Raw genomic sequence first — 15,585 nt, 5'->3', positions numbered from 1 at the left:
TAAATTAATGAATTGAAAGGAATGATAATTTTGAATTATCTTGTCATTAAAATCAATAACCTAGTGGGAGCATCCTAGAATGGATCCTTGTCACTCTCATCAATAATAAAATTTCCTTAAATGGAAAGACATGATCTTGAGATATCACTCTCGATCATACTAACTTGTCTGAAAGTTATTAGCCCATATTTAATAGATCTACCTGTTAAGCTATTAGCTTAAAGGAATATAGAGATCTATAAAAGGATTAATGAAATGGTTTAAGCTTTAATAAGCTATAAGGTAAGAGATTGAGCCCTTCAGGAGAGACATTATCATCAATGATACTCTTCTTTCTGATACCCCGAACCACTTCATTAGGGATCTTCAAAATTGAAGATGAACTGTCCTTTGAGGATGAAGTTCCAATAACATAAAGACATGGATCGAAGTAGTTATACTACTAAACCTTTTGAAATATGAAAGGTAGATCCTAAGTACTTAACAAACTAATCATTGATTATACATGAATGTTTGTTATAATCGATATTTTGAAAATGATCGATAAATGTAGCTCCTAAACAAGTGTCAAAGTCATTACTATTATAGTTCTAGACCTCATTATGACACAAGTAAATTGACTGAGCTAACTGTTTCTAAAATTAAAAACGACATGCTCGTTCCATTATGTCTCAAACATACTTATTGATATAAGGTATGAGCTCAATGTTGAGGCTATCAACATTGTCTTTAAAAGGACTAAGAATTAGACCTTAAACAATGTCGTATTTCCGAGAATAACTACATGTGTTGTAAACACTGTAATTTCTGGAAATAGTGAGATACTTAGTTATTTAAATATAGTAAATCCTTAAAGTCCTGTGTATATATTGAATATGAACACGACAAACAATGATGAACTATAAATAACCAAGTAATGGAAATAGGTCAATAAAGTTCGTTAAATAAATCACACTATTGTAAGTGGTGATGAGATCAAACCATGCAATGGTGCAACCTGTTTTGGCACCAAATGGATGTACACCTTGATAGGGAGACTTGTTATCTTTAGATATAAAGTCTGGTGTATAATCTAAAGGTATGCGAAGTGTTAATTTGTTCTAAAGTAAATTTATTTACTATGAACAAATTGACTTGACCTTAAATGGTAAGTCAATCACTTGCAAAAATGCATGAACTAGAATAATATGAAAATGAGACATATGTCAGATCGACATAAATGATAGAGTATAGATAAAATGGGAATCCATATGATGGGAATCTCAATCCTGGGTCAAAGTGGGAGATTGTTGGGAATATTGCCCACTTGAAGATAATGATTACTAAATTCGATAATAAGATTACTTTATTAGCATTATATGATTAGTAGGTTGAGTTCTAAACAATTAGAATCAATAATAACTATCTTCCATAGCCTCCGTATCTAACTGAGTCACGTGCTGGGCACCTGAGTTCGGGCGGTGTGCTAAAACATGGTCGATGACTGATATACGCCTGGAAAGCTATATCTAAAGTCATATATGTGGAACACATAGGTGAAGGCTGATCACTATGTGGGAGCATTCTACACTTGTGGTAAGTGTACGACTTGGACAGGTCTTGGTTGTAGATGTGTCGTTTAAGGACCGTTACGACACACTAACCGAGGTCACTATGATGGTCACAATGAGACATGATCTAAATCCTGAAGTGATCATGGACACTGGGTTATGTTACTGAGCTCTTCGACTCATTCGCTAAAAGGCTATTCATGCTAATCACAGCTTATGTCTTGGGAGTTTTCTCAGAGCATGATTCGAGTGGGAAGTGATTTACAGATACGGAATCCAGCCTTCCTGAAAGAAGTTAATGTTCACTCACCTAAGGGTTGATTCCAGAACCGATAGATTGCTAGCACTTTCGAAGTAAGTAACGTTCGAAAGAATCTTTCGCTGTGGAAGCAACAATGCTTAGGGCTGATATGTATCAAGAGAAGTATAACGGATAAATCGACTTCTCTCGATACGGGTTGAACCTGGAGGATCTTGATCACGAACTGACTATATCAGTGGACACTCGTCACGATGAGTAAATATAATTCTAGTATAAAGGAGAGTTCAGTCTTGGCTTACAAGGTGGAGTATTTGACCAAGATTAGACGAATCGATGTACAAAAGAGAAATGACTATTTCGTCTTTTTCATCGGATTTGTTAAGCTCTTATTACTAGGTCCATAGTCCCCGATTCGGCTCTGATAAAGGCGGATAAGAACTTTCGTATAATAATGTTTATCATTATTAATCTCACTTGCTGTAATTGTGATTGACAGCATTAATTCTGGAAAACGGGTATTCGCAGAATTAAATAAATATTTATGGTAGAATTGTTTATTTATTGTTTGATAAAGTAAATAAACAATTATTAATTATTTGTTTATTGTTGGACCAAGTAAATAAATAATTAATTGGGTTTTAAGCAATTGGGCCTTGCACAAAATATGAAAATCGGATTTGGGAATTTTTGGCACTAGGGTTTGCGCAAATTCCCCCTTGGCCGTGTGCCTAAAATTCGAATTTTATAATATTGGTATTTACCAATATTTTCTCTTTAGTTGTTTAAATAAAGGAGAGAGAAAAATATAAGATATTGTCCTATATTTTCTTCTTATTTAAAGGAAAGTATTTAGGAGAATAATATATTCTCCTTTATTATCTCACTAAATAAATTATTCTCTATTTATATAAAAGAATAATATCCCATAGATATTGATCTGATGAATGAGAGAAAAAGTAGGATTCACTTGTTGAGATCCAAGGGCCTAGATTTAATCCACCAGTGTGAACACAATAAAAAGAGATAAAATATTCTGGAAGATTCCATGAATATCTCCTTTTACTACTATAAATAGGGGTTCATGAGAATGCAAAAATTAAGGATTTTTGACCTAATAATTTCGTGGCTCTCCATTGGCCATGCGAAATTTTCTCTCCCTCCCCTTGGAAATTCGTTTCCATTCTTAGTAAAATAAAAGAGAGATCTGGAAACACCTAGTTTCGTGATCTAGTGAGATAAAGACTGTGCCCACTCATCTTTCGTATTCGTCTCGGAGATTACGTTTTGGAAGACTAAGGTGTCATCCTCGAGTCCTTCATCAAGACGACGCAAGGAGTACGCGATTGGATTGGAGCGTTCTGTAGCTGAACCGAAAATCAATGTAAGTACTCGTTTACTCTTATATCGGTTGCTTGACTTATATGCTCTCGTGAATTAAATTAATTAAACATAACTAGATCTTGTTAATTATAATCATAATTTAATTAGCTTATGATCAGCGTAATTAATTATTTTTCCGCATTAATATGGTTATATGGTGGAATAATCTCAAACGAGTCGCATCGGAGCGATCGTTCGTGTCCGATGCGAGCTCGATCCACCAACAGTTTTCTTCTTCTGATTCTTCCACGCCAACATTTTTATTCAATGTCTTGCGAATCGTAGAATCCATATACTGTTTCTTCTTATTTTTTACGACATTGCCTTCAAGTAAACCTCGCATCTCTTCTTGTACTTCAGGAGAGACTTTTTCACAGAATCTGACACTCTTGGTTGGGTCTACATGGGCTAGGTAGTTTTTCACTCTCGTGATGCCGCCGCCTCCCATAATGTGATTGCAAAATATACATTGGTGGGCGCTACTTTTTCCGGGCACGGGTGTACAATACTTCCTAGCTGGGTCGGGGGCCGACATTCTTGTAAGTTGTAACCTACAAATTAACAAATCTTAAATTAAACTAACAATCATGAATCATATTCACAAACTCTAAAATATTCCCGGATCTAAATGAAAATTTAAAATAATTCATAACAAAGTTCAACATAACCATAATCATCACTAACTAATCAAAAAATTACAAAATAATTCGGATTAATTAAAAAAATAAGAAACATAAACACAAACTCTAAAATTAAAAAAAATTCATAACAATTTCGCCATAAATCAATAAACAAGTTCAACATAACCTTAATCATCACTAACTAATAAAATAATTACAAAATAATTTGGATTAATTACAAAAAAAATTATAAACATGAACACAAACTCTAAATTTAAAAACAATTCATAACAATTTCGTCATAAATCAATAAACAAGTTCAACATAACCTTAATTATCACTAACTAATAAAAAAATTACAACATAATTCGGATTAATTACAAAAAAATTATAAACATGAACACAAACTCTAAAATTAAAAACAATTCATAACAATTTCGTCATAAATCAATAAACAAGTTCAACATAACCTTAATCATCACTAACTAATAAAAAAATTACAACATAATTCGGATTAATTACAAAAAATTATAAACATGAACACAAACTCTAAAATTAAAAACAATTCATAACAATTTTGTCATAAATCAATAAACAAGTTCAACATAACCTTAATCATCACTAACTAATAAAAAAATTACAACATAATTCGGATTAATTACAAAAAAATTAGAAACATGAACGCAAACTCTAAATAAACACTCAATTCATGTTCACAACTACCAATTTATACGTAATCTTCAAGAATTATCAAGAAATTTCAAAAATTAAACTCAAAATCATAAAAAAAAAACATTAAGAGGTCGGAAAGCTCACCGGAAAAGGAGTAAACCGACGGGATCTGGGCAAATTTGACCTTCGTCGCGTCGGGAGGCTGGCGGCACGGCGGGAAGTGGGAACCGGATTCCACCGAAATATTCCGGTTTTGAACGTTCCGGTGCCGGGGACTTCAAAAAAGGGGGAACCGGTCCGGTTCCCCCGGAATTTCAATCCATGCTTTACACTGCTCCATCTTGCTTAAATTGGCCCTTTTTCCAGTTTTATTTTCTATATCACTAGATTTTTAGAGAAAAAAAAAAACGGTTCTCCTAATTTTGCTTGTTTATATTATTTAAAATTATATTAGTCTACAGTAATTCTTTAAGTAATAATTATATTGATTATGATTCATACTTTCATATACATATAATTTGTTAATAGTCGTAATAATGTAATAAAATTATACAAAAACAAATATTATTGTTGTGACATGTTGTGTTCAAACAAAAACAAAATTTGAACACAACATGTCACAAATCATTTTCTTATTAAACAAAAAAATAAATCACTTTCTTTTAGTGGGTACAACAAGTATCGTCATAATATGTTCTCTTATTCATTCGATTCGTCAATCTCGGCGTCACTCTACAAGATGAGCCAAGACTGCACTTTTCTTGTTACTATAATTATGTTTTATTGGATGTATATGAGTGTTCATTGATATAGTCAGTTCATGAGCTCAATCTTCCATGTTAAACTCATATTGATCAATTATTCTGTTATACCTTTCTTGATACATATGAGCCCTAAGCATCATTGTTTCCCCAACGAAAGATTCTTTCGTACGTACTTACTACGAAAGTGCGCGCAATCAATCGGTTTTGGAATAACTACTTAGGTGAGTGAACATTGACCTTCTTTCAAAAAGAATGGATTCTGTATCTGTGAATCACTTTTCGCTCATATCATATCCCGAATTCTCAATACATAAGTATTTAGGCATCTTCAAGTAATCATTAACGATTGAGTCAAAGAACCCGGTAATACAACCTAGAAGTCCGTGACCACTTCATGATTTAGATCAAGTCTATCATAGCGACCCCGATTAGTGTATCGTAGCTGTGTTTAAACGACATATCAACAACCAAAGTCTGTCCAGGTCATATACATACCAAATGTGTAGAATGCTCCCCCCTAGTGATAAACCTTTCACTTGTGTTCCACACATGAGATTTTAGGTTCAGCTATCCAAGTATGGATCAATCACCGACCATGTTTTAGCTCACCGCTCGAACTTAGATGCCCATGCATATATTCAATTTAATACATAGGCTATAGAAGATAGTTGTTATTGATTTTAACTAAAAAATAACTTACTAATCTATAATGCTAATAAAGTAAACTTTTTATTATATTCAGTAACTATTTTTAATGGACAATATTTTTAATAATCTCCCACTTTAACCAGAAAAGATAAGACAATTTTCTTAGTTCATCAATACTCAGCTATCGTACAACAAATATCTCAAAGTTTTTAAGATTGAGATTGCCAACTTTTGAATTCTCACCTTAAATTATATCTTTATATGTCGATCGAAATATATATCTCATTTAACATTCTTCTAGTTGAACATTTTATTTTGCAATAATAGAATGTATATATATATATATGTAATTTTTTTTTTTTTTTTTTTTTTTGCAGGACTTTCTTATCTTCTAGATAGATGTGAGCGTGTAAAGCACTGGACTTTATGTTCTAATGGCAAAAACCTTGAACATCGAGCTACCAATACCACTCACTTAAAGCACATTCATAAATGTGCATTAATGGACCCCAACCATCAATATAAATCAAACCCGGATTATTTGTATACATGTTGTAACATTTTCGTTCGCCACATAAATAAATAAAAAAAAACAATGTCATATCAGCCTTTGTAGTTCTCACTCTCATTCATTCACTCACTGGCTTTTACCCAACGCCATGACTCAAACACCAATAATTGTCTTCTTGGTGATCGTCCTCTCTTTTCTGACCGGGTCGACCCGCCAATCCCACCCTTTAGACCCCTTAACCCCATCGGAGCTTGGCCGGGTTCGGGCCATAATCAATTCGGCCCGGCCCAACTCGACATTCCACTACATCGGCCTCGACGACCCGGAAAAGTTGTCCGAAGCTCCGGCGACCCGGCGAGCCCTCGCGATAACCCGGGCCGGGAAGACGACCCGGGAGATCGTGGTCGACCTGACACGTGGCGTGATCGGGTCGGACGAGGTCCACCGCGGGCCCGGGTACCCGACCCTGACGTTCGACGAGCAAATGGCGGGGCAACGGCTGGCGAGGCGGGACCCGCGGTTCGCGTCCGCGGTCCGGAGGAGGGGACTGAAGGCCGAGGAGGTCACGTGCGCGTGTCTCGCGGCGGGTTGGTATAAGCCGGGCTTTAGGGGCCGAAGAGTTGTTCGGGTCTCTTGTTTCTATATGGACGGGTCGGTCAATTTGTTCGCGAGGCCCGTCGAGGGGTTGACCGCCCCCGTTGACCTCGACGAGATGGAGGTGGTTGACTTTCGGGACAGGTCCACCGCGGGACCCGTCCCGAAAGCTGACGGGACGGATTATAGGGTGTCGGCGCAGAAGCCTCCGTTTGGGCCCACGTTGAAGCCCATCGCGGTGGTTCAACCCGACGGGCCGAGTTTCTCGGTTGATGGACATTTGGTCAGGTAATCATATATATTTTTTTTCTTCGACATTTATATTAACAGAAGGCAATGTGATTAAAACATTTATAATTTGAGAAATTAAGTTTAATTTGATTGACATTATTTTGCAATTTGGAGACAATTTGGCTAGGTAGATTTTACATTAAGTGATTGGTGTGACTAATTTTGCTTTGAACATTTTATTTTGCAAGACATGCGTTTTATTCAATAATATCACATATGAGATTTTTTTTTTCTCTTTTCAAAATAAATAAATTAGGTGGGCAACATGGGAATTTCACTTGAGTTTCGACATGCGAGTGGGTCCGATAATATCAACGGCGTCGATTTTCGACATAGAAAAGCAAAAATACCGACAAGTATTGTATAGAGCTTTCATATCCGAGCTGTTTGTGCCGTATATGGACCAAACTGAAGAATGGTATTACCGAACATTTTTTGATTCCGGTGAATACGGGTTTGGCTCTTGTGGAACAACACTTATTCCTTTTCGGGATTGTCCGGGCAATGCCTATTTTATGGATGCCTATGTTACCGGAGCGGATGGGAAACCAATTCATTTGCCGAATACTTTTTGTATCTTCGAGCGATACGCCGGAGATATTATGTGGCGTCACACCGAATATTTGATTGTCGATCAAAAGGTAAATTTCTATACATATTAATAGTTCTTAAAGCTTTTGAGTTTTTTTTTTCTTCCAAAAATAACATAGTTTTATGTAGGAATGAGCCAATTAAATAGTTAAACTGTGTGGTAGCATTATACTAGTAAATTGTGAAATTGATTAAAAGTATTTAATATTTCTTGAATAAAAATAAAACATTAAAAATTCGGACATTGCTGGGCTCAGAACCTTGTCCCACTCCACAGGCACTTGTTGGTGTATTGATTGAATCAAATGCGCTGTATTTATTTATTTAATTTTTTTTCTTCATCTTTTGACTAAGTGACACATTTAAAGTTTAAACTTTATCTATAAATAATTGGAAGTTGATTATTTTTCTATATAAATTAGGACAGTGTAACGAAATAGTCAAAATGAAACTATGAAATTTGTTTTTAGTCTATGTTTCACAATTTTTAGGGAAATAGCCAACAGACTTATGTGGCAATAATTAAGGTCTGATTTACCCTTATTTATTAACAAATTCGTCATTTTATCTCTCATACTTTTTTCCTACATTTTTTTTTACATAAAAACTTCAAAAAACCATATCTATCTTATATGAACTCGAAATTGAGTGATTCCAAATCCTACGGATTCGTGACGCCGAGATCTTCAAAAATAGATCCAATGTGTTTGATGAAAAATCATGTTTAATACCATAGATGTAGAAAAATCACGTTATTACCTTAAATATGGAAATAACTTGAAATTTTTGAAATTATCAAAAAAATAAATGGAAACGTAACTATGATGCATTAAACATAATTTTTCATCAAAAACAATGGGTCTATTTTTGAAGATCTCGACGCCACGAATTTGTAGGATCTGAAATCACTCAATTTCGAGTTCGTATGAGAAAAATATGAATTTTTGAAGTTTTGATAAAAAAAAATTATTTGAAAAAAATAGGAGAGAGAAAGTGACGAATTTGTTAATAAGTAAGGGCAAATCAGACCTTAATTATTGCCACATAAGTCATTTGACTATATCCCTAAAAATTGTCAAACATAGGCTAGATCCAAAATCGCATGTTTAAAGTAGCATATTTACTTACAAATCTCTATAAATTAACAAAGTTGGGGTTGGTTTTGCAGATAAGTGAGGTCAGGTCAGATGTGAGCTTAGTAGTTAGAACAGTGTCAACACTCGGAAATTATGACTACATTGTTGATTGGGAATTCAAACAAAGTGGTTCCATTGTTGCAAAGGTAACCAAGTTTAATTAATAGCATTATATTATGAAATTATTACAAACTAAGTCCTAATTTCAAGCATTAATTTCGCAGGTTGGGCTAAGTGGTTTATTGGAGATAAGAGGGACAAAATACACTCACAATGACCAAATAAATGAAGAAGTATATGGGACACTTTTAGCTGAAAATTCTCTAGGACCAAACCATGACCACTTCTTAACATACCACATAGATCTTGACGTTGATGGGAGTGCCAACTCTTTTGTGAAAAAGAAATTGAAAACGGTGAGAACGAACGACGAAAGCTCGCCTCGGAAGAGTTATTGGAAGACGGTGAGCGAGACCGCTAAAACCGAGGCTGATGCGATGATCAAGCTCGCGGGCTCGGGTCCCGCGGAGCTCGTTGTAGTGAACCCTAACAAGAGGACTAAGATCGGGAACAATGTTGGTTACCGTTTGATCCCGGGGTCAGTGGCGGGACCGCTTTTGTCGGACGATGATTTTGTAGAAATTCGGGGTGCGTTCACGGGCTATAATGTGTGGGTCACACCGTATAATAGGTCGGAAAAATGGGCCGGAGGACGATACATTGACGAAAGCCGGGGCGACGACACTTTAGCTACTTGGACTAAGAGGTACACAACCTATAATTTTTTTTCTTTCATACACACCATTGATATTTCATAGGATAAAAATAAATTAATTTATTTTCGAATAATTTGTTAAGAGTTAAAATTGGTATTGGTTAGCCAAAACTCACGAAACAATTAAAAATTTTAAGCAATTTTGATCAAAAATATAAATAAAAAAAACTCAGTTACCTCAATTAACCTCCATCAATTCCAATTTTATTTTGCTAGTGTTTTGATTAATTTTAACTTAAACTAATAATTTCCTTACCTATAGTTTAAACTTTAGTTTGGTAATGTTTCGTTTTTTTTTTTTTTTCATACACACCGTTAATATTACATAGTTTTAGTTTAATATTATTTGGTTTGATTTAATTGCAAATTGTTTTTTAAATGGTTATAAAAATTGCTTTTGGTCAGCCGAATTTCACGAAAAAATTTACAATATAAAAGTACACTTTTAAGTAATTTTGATTAAAAATAGAAATTATTTTTCGGTTACCTCAGTTAACCTCCATCATTTTCCGATTTCATTTTGGTAATTTTTCCGTTACCTAAACAGAAGCTAATATATTTCTCATCTTTAGCTTAGCCTACTGTTTGAGCGTAAAGCTGACCATGTGGAGCTCGGGAAAAATGGGATCCCTTGATCCCGTCTCATATTTTGCGGGAAATGGGACTCCCAAAATCATCAAAAATGGATTGGAAAATCCCCGAACCATTTTCCTTGGTACCGGGAATTCCCGGTACCATATTTCGCGGTTCCGGGATTCCCATATTTTCCATATTTATTTTTTCTTTTATTTTAACCATGAATGCATTTAAAAAAAGAAGAAAAATTCTCTTATTTTCAATTAAAAAAATACAACTTAAAAAAATATGGTACTAAATGGTGCTAAACATCTCAACTCCGTTCCATTTTCCGGATGATTCATTTCCAATACCACATTTCATAATATGGTTTTTTCCCATTTCTCATATAATACTAATAATACGGGAAATGAGATCCCGCGTGACCCAGCTTTAATTCAACTAGCAAATATGATTTTGAGGAAATGAAAACATTCGCATTGTTTCGCTGTAAAATCATCTTATACAATCCATAACGCATATCTTTAAAAAATTTCATCTGGTAAGTTCCAAGTAATATTTTTCTTCCTAATATATATGTAATTTATATGCAGGAATAGGGAAATAGAGAACAAGGACATTGTGGTATGGTACACGGTGGGAATTCACCATGTACCTTGTCAAGAAGACTATCCTATAATGCCCACTTTAAGCTCTGGATTTGAGCTTCGTCCCACTAATTTTTTTGACAGAAATCCGGTTCTCAAAGCTACCCAACCACAAGGTGTTAACTGCTCCCAAATTGCTTCACTTTGTAATTTACATTAGAAAAACCATTCTATTAATTTTGCCTTCGGGTATAGGTTAAATTACTTGGTATATATTTACCCTGATTTGTATTAATTTTGTTGTTCTGAATTTGAGTTTTCTACTTATAAAAACAATATATTGTTTCTCGCTTCGCAAAAAATTATTGCTTCTATCAGCTTTAAAGTTATTAATAACAAATTAAACCATATTGTTATTGACAAGATGCACTGGTTCTGTTCGTAAAACCATCTATCCCCAAATAAGAAGATAAGTTTGAGTTGCCAGTATTTAGAAAAGAGTCGAGGGCGAGTTGCTCAAAATTTAAACAAAATCAATACTTTTAGAATTTTGAGAGTTAACCGTGTTGAAATATGACTAAGAAAGAATATGAAGAATATTTTCTCTATTTCACATTTTGAGAGGAGAAAATAATCTTCTATTTATACAAGTAATGAGATAAGTAGAAATGATTGCTTTACATGGAAACAATGAGAATTATCCTAGTAAATAGTGAGATGTGACTTGGTTATTGGAATTTGAGCTTGTTGTTTTCAACACTCCCCCTCAAGCTTGATCGTAAATGTTAAGGAGATCAAGCTTTCTACACAGCCCGGAAAAATTTGTACGAGAAAGAGGTTTGGTGAGGATGTCTGCGAGCTGATGGTGAGTCGGGATGTACTCTATTTCGATGATGTTTGACTCTATCTTTTCGCTGATGAAGTGTCGGTCGATCTCGATATGTTTGGTTATGTCGTGATGAACAAGATTCTTAGCAATGCTTAGGGCTGCTTGATTGTCAAAGGAACTTGATCGGCACTTCGACTTCGATTTTTAGGTCGTCAAGAACTCTCTTCAAATAGATTCATTCACATACTCCACTTGCTAGTGATCTAAGTTCGGCTTCAGCACTACTTCGCGAGACTACCGATTGCTTCTTGCTACGTCATGTGACGAGGTTTCCCCAGACATAGGTGCACATGCCTGATGTCGATTTTCGATCTGGTACAGATCTTGCCCAGTCTGCATCAGTGAAGACTTCGATACCTCGGCTTCTTTTTTCTTAAACGAGAGACCAGTCCCTGGGGCTACTTTAAGGTATTGGAGAATTCTCATGACTGCGTCCATGTGCGTTTTCGATGGATTACTCATGAATCTACTGACCATGCTTACTGCGAATCCGATGTCTAGTCTAGTGTGAGTGAGGTAGATGAGTTTTCCTACGAGCTGCTGGAATCTCTCTTTGTTAGCAGCGACCTCGGTAGTGCGAACTAGTAATTTTACATTGGGATCCATCATAGTATCAGCTGGTTTGCAATTAAGCATGCCAGTTTCTTTGAGGAGATCCAATGTATATTTGCGCTGAGAGACGGAGATACCTTTTTCAGATCGTGCGACCTCCATACCTAGGAAGTATCGTAAGCTTCCAAGGTCCTTGACTTCGAACTCGGACGACAGGATCTACTTCAGTCTCTTGATTTCTTCAAGGTTGTCGATAGTAATGACTATGTCGTCCACATATACACTGAGCATGGTGTGTTTACCTTGGGTGGAGATCTTCGAGAAAAGTGTGGGATCTGCTTGACTTTGCACGCAGTCGCAACAAAGTATATGGGTGAATTTTCCGAACCATGCTCGAGGAGACTGTTTTAGTCCGTATATAGACTTTTTGAGCTTGCAGACTTTGTTGGCACCTTGATTGTTATCGAATCCTGGTGGGAGTTGCATGTAGTCTTCTTAATCTAGTTTGCCATTCAGGAAGACATTCTTCACATCGAGCTGGATGATGGGCCAATCTAAGTTGACTGTTAGAGAGAGAAGGATTCTGACAGTGTTGAACTTTACGACTAGAGCGATTTTTCTTGGTAATCGATGTCGTACGCCCGACTGTACCATTTTACGACCAGTCGAGCTTTGAATCTCTCAACTGTACCATCTGGATTGTATTTGATGGTAAATATCCATTTACATCCGACCGTTCGTTTGCCCAGGGGTAGCTCGGTGATCACCCATGTGTCATTCTGTTCGAGGATTTTGATCTCAGCATGACTGGCATCTCGCCATGCTGGAATAGTAAATCTTATTTACCGTAACAAGAACAATAGTAAATCTTAGTTATCGTAACAAGAACGATAGTAAATCTTGTTTAACGTAACAAGAACAAACAGTAAATCTTATTAACCATAACAAGAACGACATTAAATCTTATTAACCATAACAAGAACGACAGTAAATCTTATTAGGTACATTTACGGATTAACTATAACATTTTCTAGTTAATCTAACAGGAAAAATATCTGAGATGAGGACTAGTTAATCTAACAGTAAATACGATTTACTAATTATTTCCGTGAACAATCGAGGATAGTAAATCTGACAGTAAATCATATTAACCATTGAGTAAATTATTCGTTCATATGGTAAATATAACTCACATGGGGGCTCACTCAGACTTAGTGCCTTTTATCGAATTATTTCCCTCGCTGAAGCTCCAACAACAGTTAGAAAAAAAACAGCGTGGAAATGGAAATCAACATCATCATCAATAACTCTGCAAATCCATTGTCTCACATAGTCATTCATCCATGTCCAAACACCTCCGAAACCCTAAACCTCCGTCGAATTCCCTAAGATCTATACCTTGATCTCTCAGCCATCAACAATGGACATTCTCGATTCCCTCCAACAATCCGGCGCGCTGCTCTAAGCTCTACAGTAATCTGCCGCCGGAAGAGACATCTCCGTCATCGCCAAGTCCTCCGTGGAAGAGATCGTGGCATCGCCGGCTCCGCGGTCTGCAAGAAGCTCGCCTTCGACCTAATCCGATCAACTCACCTTACCGCCGATCTATGGGACACAGTTTTCTCCGGTGTCCAGTCCGACCTCATCTTCCTGAACCCAGATATCACCGTCGCCGTGCTCACCATTCTCTGCAGAGAGACCCTTGTCGTAGATCCGGCGGGCGCAATGACGGTGACGACGAGGTCGGTGACCTCCGCACCGACGGCGGTGTTAACGTGGATCTGCGATGCGGTTGATGGAAATTTTCTTAACTAGAGAAAATTCTACACGACGCAAGCGAACGTATCGTCAAGTAATAAAGTGCAACAGCACGGATATCGATCCCACAAGGACTCTAGACTATTTCCGAAGCAAACTCACTAGCTTTCTTCCTTGAGTTATGGAAATAAAAAAGGGGGGTTTTTGATTGTTTTGAGAACAAGATGAAATGTAAACAAAAGCGATTAAACAATATTTAAACACAAGTTAAAAGGAAGGGGCACAATTTTGTTATTTCATCGAGTCGGTCGGTCATGATACGATTCTAAGCTCGGGTTTAGAGTGTTAAAACTTAGTCTAAATCCCTCCTATAACATTCACTAATCTCTCTCGAGTCTTAAGGAATCAAGCTATGTGTCAAACTTACACCTCTCGGTTTGGGTTCTATTAAAACACAAAACCACATTTAGCCCGGGATTTCAATCAACTACAACTACCCCTTCTTTCTATAGCTCTAGGAAGGTTAAAGATAGGATGGGTAGAGCTCACTCGTTTATTACCTCTCGGTGTCTAATCTTGTCTAAGATTCACTAACTAGGTAGCTACTCTAGTTAGCGCTAACACACACCCCATACCCATTGAATTTCACTATCAACCCAGCCATGAAGCACCAATCTCATCCAAATGTTTGACCAACCAACTCAACTACATCGCACCCCAAATCAACTTAGCTACTCATGATTAAGAATAAACAAAGTAAAATTGAAATAAGTAAAAGAAGTAAAACAATAAAGAAACAAGACATTGAATACTAATCTCAACAACCAAATAAAGCTTTCATTAAACTCAAGCAATAGTTCCATATTCCACTTAGATAAAGCAATAAAGTTATCACAATATTCAATGCTCAATAGATAAAGGTAGTCAACAAAAACTCAAATAGAATACTTGAAAGCTTAAAATATGTTCAACAAAGCAATAAGTGAAGTAAATAAGTCAAGAACAGTAAATAAAAGAGATAGAGTTAAGGATGAACAAATGGAGATGATGAGGATGATGAAGGTTGTCACTTCTCCCTCTTCTTCTTCACTCCCAAGCTTAAGAATAAAATGAGAATTAAACCCTAGCTTTCTCTCTGTAACTCTCTCTCAAGTTTTCAAACAAAAGTAAAAAGTGTTTTTATTTTAAAGATGATTCCCCTCCTCTTTTGAACAAGTGTATATGAGGGTTTAAGATATGTTTTCGGAGCAAATATGGACCCTTGGATGAGATCCAAGGGACAAAAATGAATTAAAAGACGAGCTCCAAAAATACTAAAAAAGTAATCGGCGCGGCGTGCCACATAACAGGCGCGTCGCGCCACTCGTAAAGTTCTGAAGGCGCATCGCGCCTCTCTCGTGCGTCGTTTGCTCGAGCTCTCGGTGTAAAC

At 36.2% G+C, this 15,585-nt stretch overlaps 1 protein-coding gene across 1 annotated transcript; it reads left to right on the top strand.

Annotated features, from left to right (window-relative positions):
* The first annotated feature begins 6,456 nt into the window (after positions 1 to 6,456).
* LOC149393058 (homospermidine oxidase-like) lies at positions 6,457 to 11,330 on the top strand. Its single transcript, XM_089618355.1, has 5 exons — positions 6,457 to 7,289; positions 7,549 to 7,933; positions 9,052 to 9,165; positions 9,244 to 9,785; positions 10,964 to 11,330. The coding sequence occupies exons 1-5, from the start codon at positions 6,556 to 6,558 to the stop codon at positions 11,175 to 11,177; spliced, it is 1,989 nt and encodes a 662-aa protein (XP_089474481.1). The 5' UTR covers positions 6,457 to 6,555; the 3' UTR covers positions 11,178 to 11,330.
* Positions 11,331 to 15,585: the final 4,255 nt, after the last annotated feature.

This window comes from Urtica dioica, chromosome 6 (genome assembly GCF_054948205.1).
Source record: "Urtica dioica subsp. dioica isolate 48M chromosome 6, U.dioica_male_clone48M_v1_H2, whole genome shotgun sequence".
Taxonomy (NCBI): domain Eukaryota; kingdom Viridiplantae; phylum Streptophyta; class Magnoliopsida; order Rosales; family Urticaceae; genus Urtica; species Urtica dioica.
The sequence above is the reverse complement of the archived record's forward strand: the minus strand, read 5'-3'. Positions and strand labels throughout refer to the sequence as shown.

Excerpts from the sequence above, each read along its gene's own strand:
- LOC149393058 (XM_089618355.1), top strand. The coding sequence starts at position 6,556 with ATGACTCAAACACCAATAATTGTCTTCTTGGTGATCGTCCTCTCTTTT. Across the intron at positions 7,934-9,051 it reads ATTTGATTGTCGATCAAAAG|ATAAGTGAGGTCAGGTCAGA; the intron begins GTAAATTTCTAT and ends TTGGTTTTGCAG. Across the intron at positions 9,786-10,963 it reads TTAGCTACTTGGACTAAGAG|GAATAGGGAAATAGAGAACA; the intron begins GTACACAACCTA and ends ATTTATATGCAG.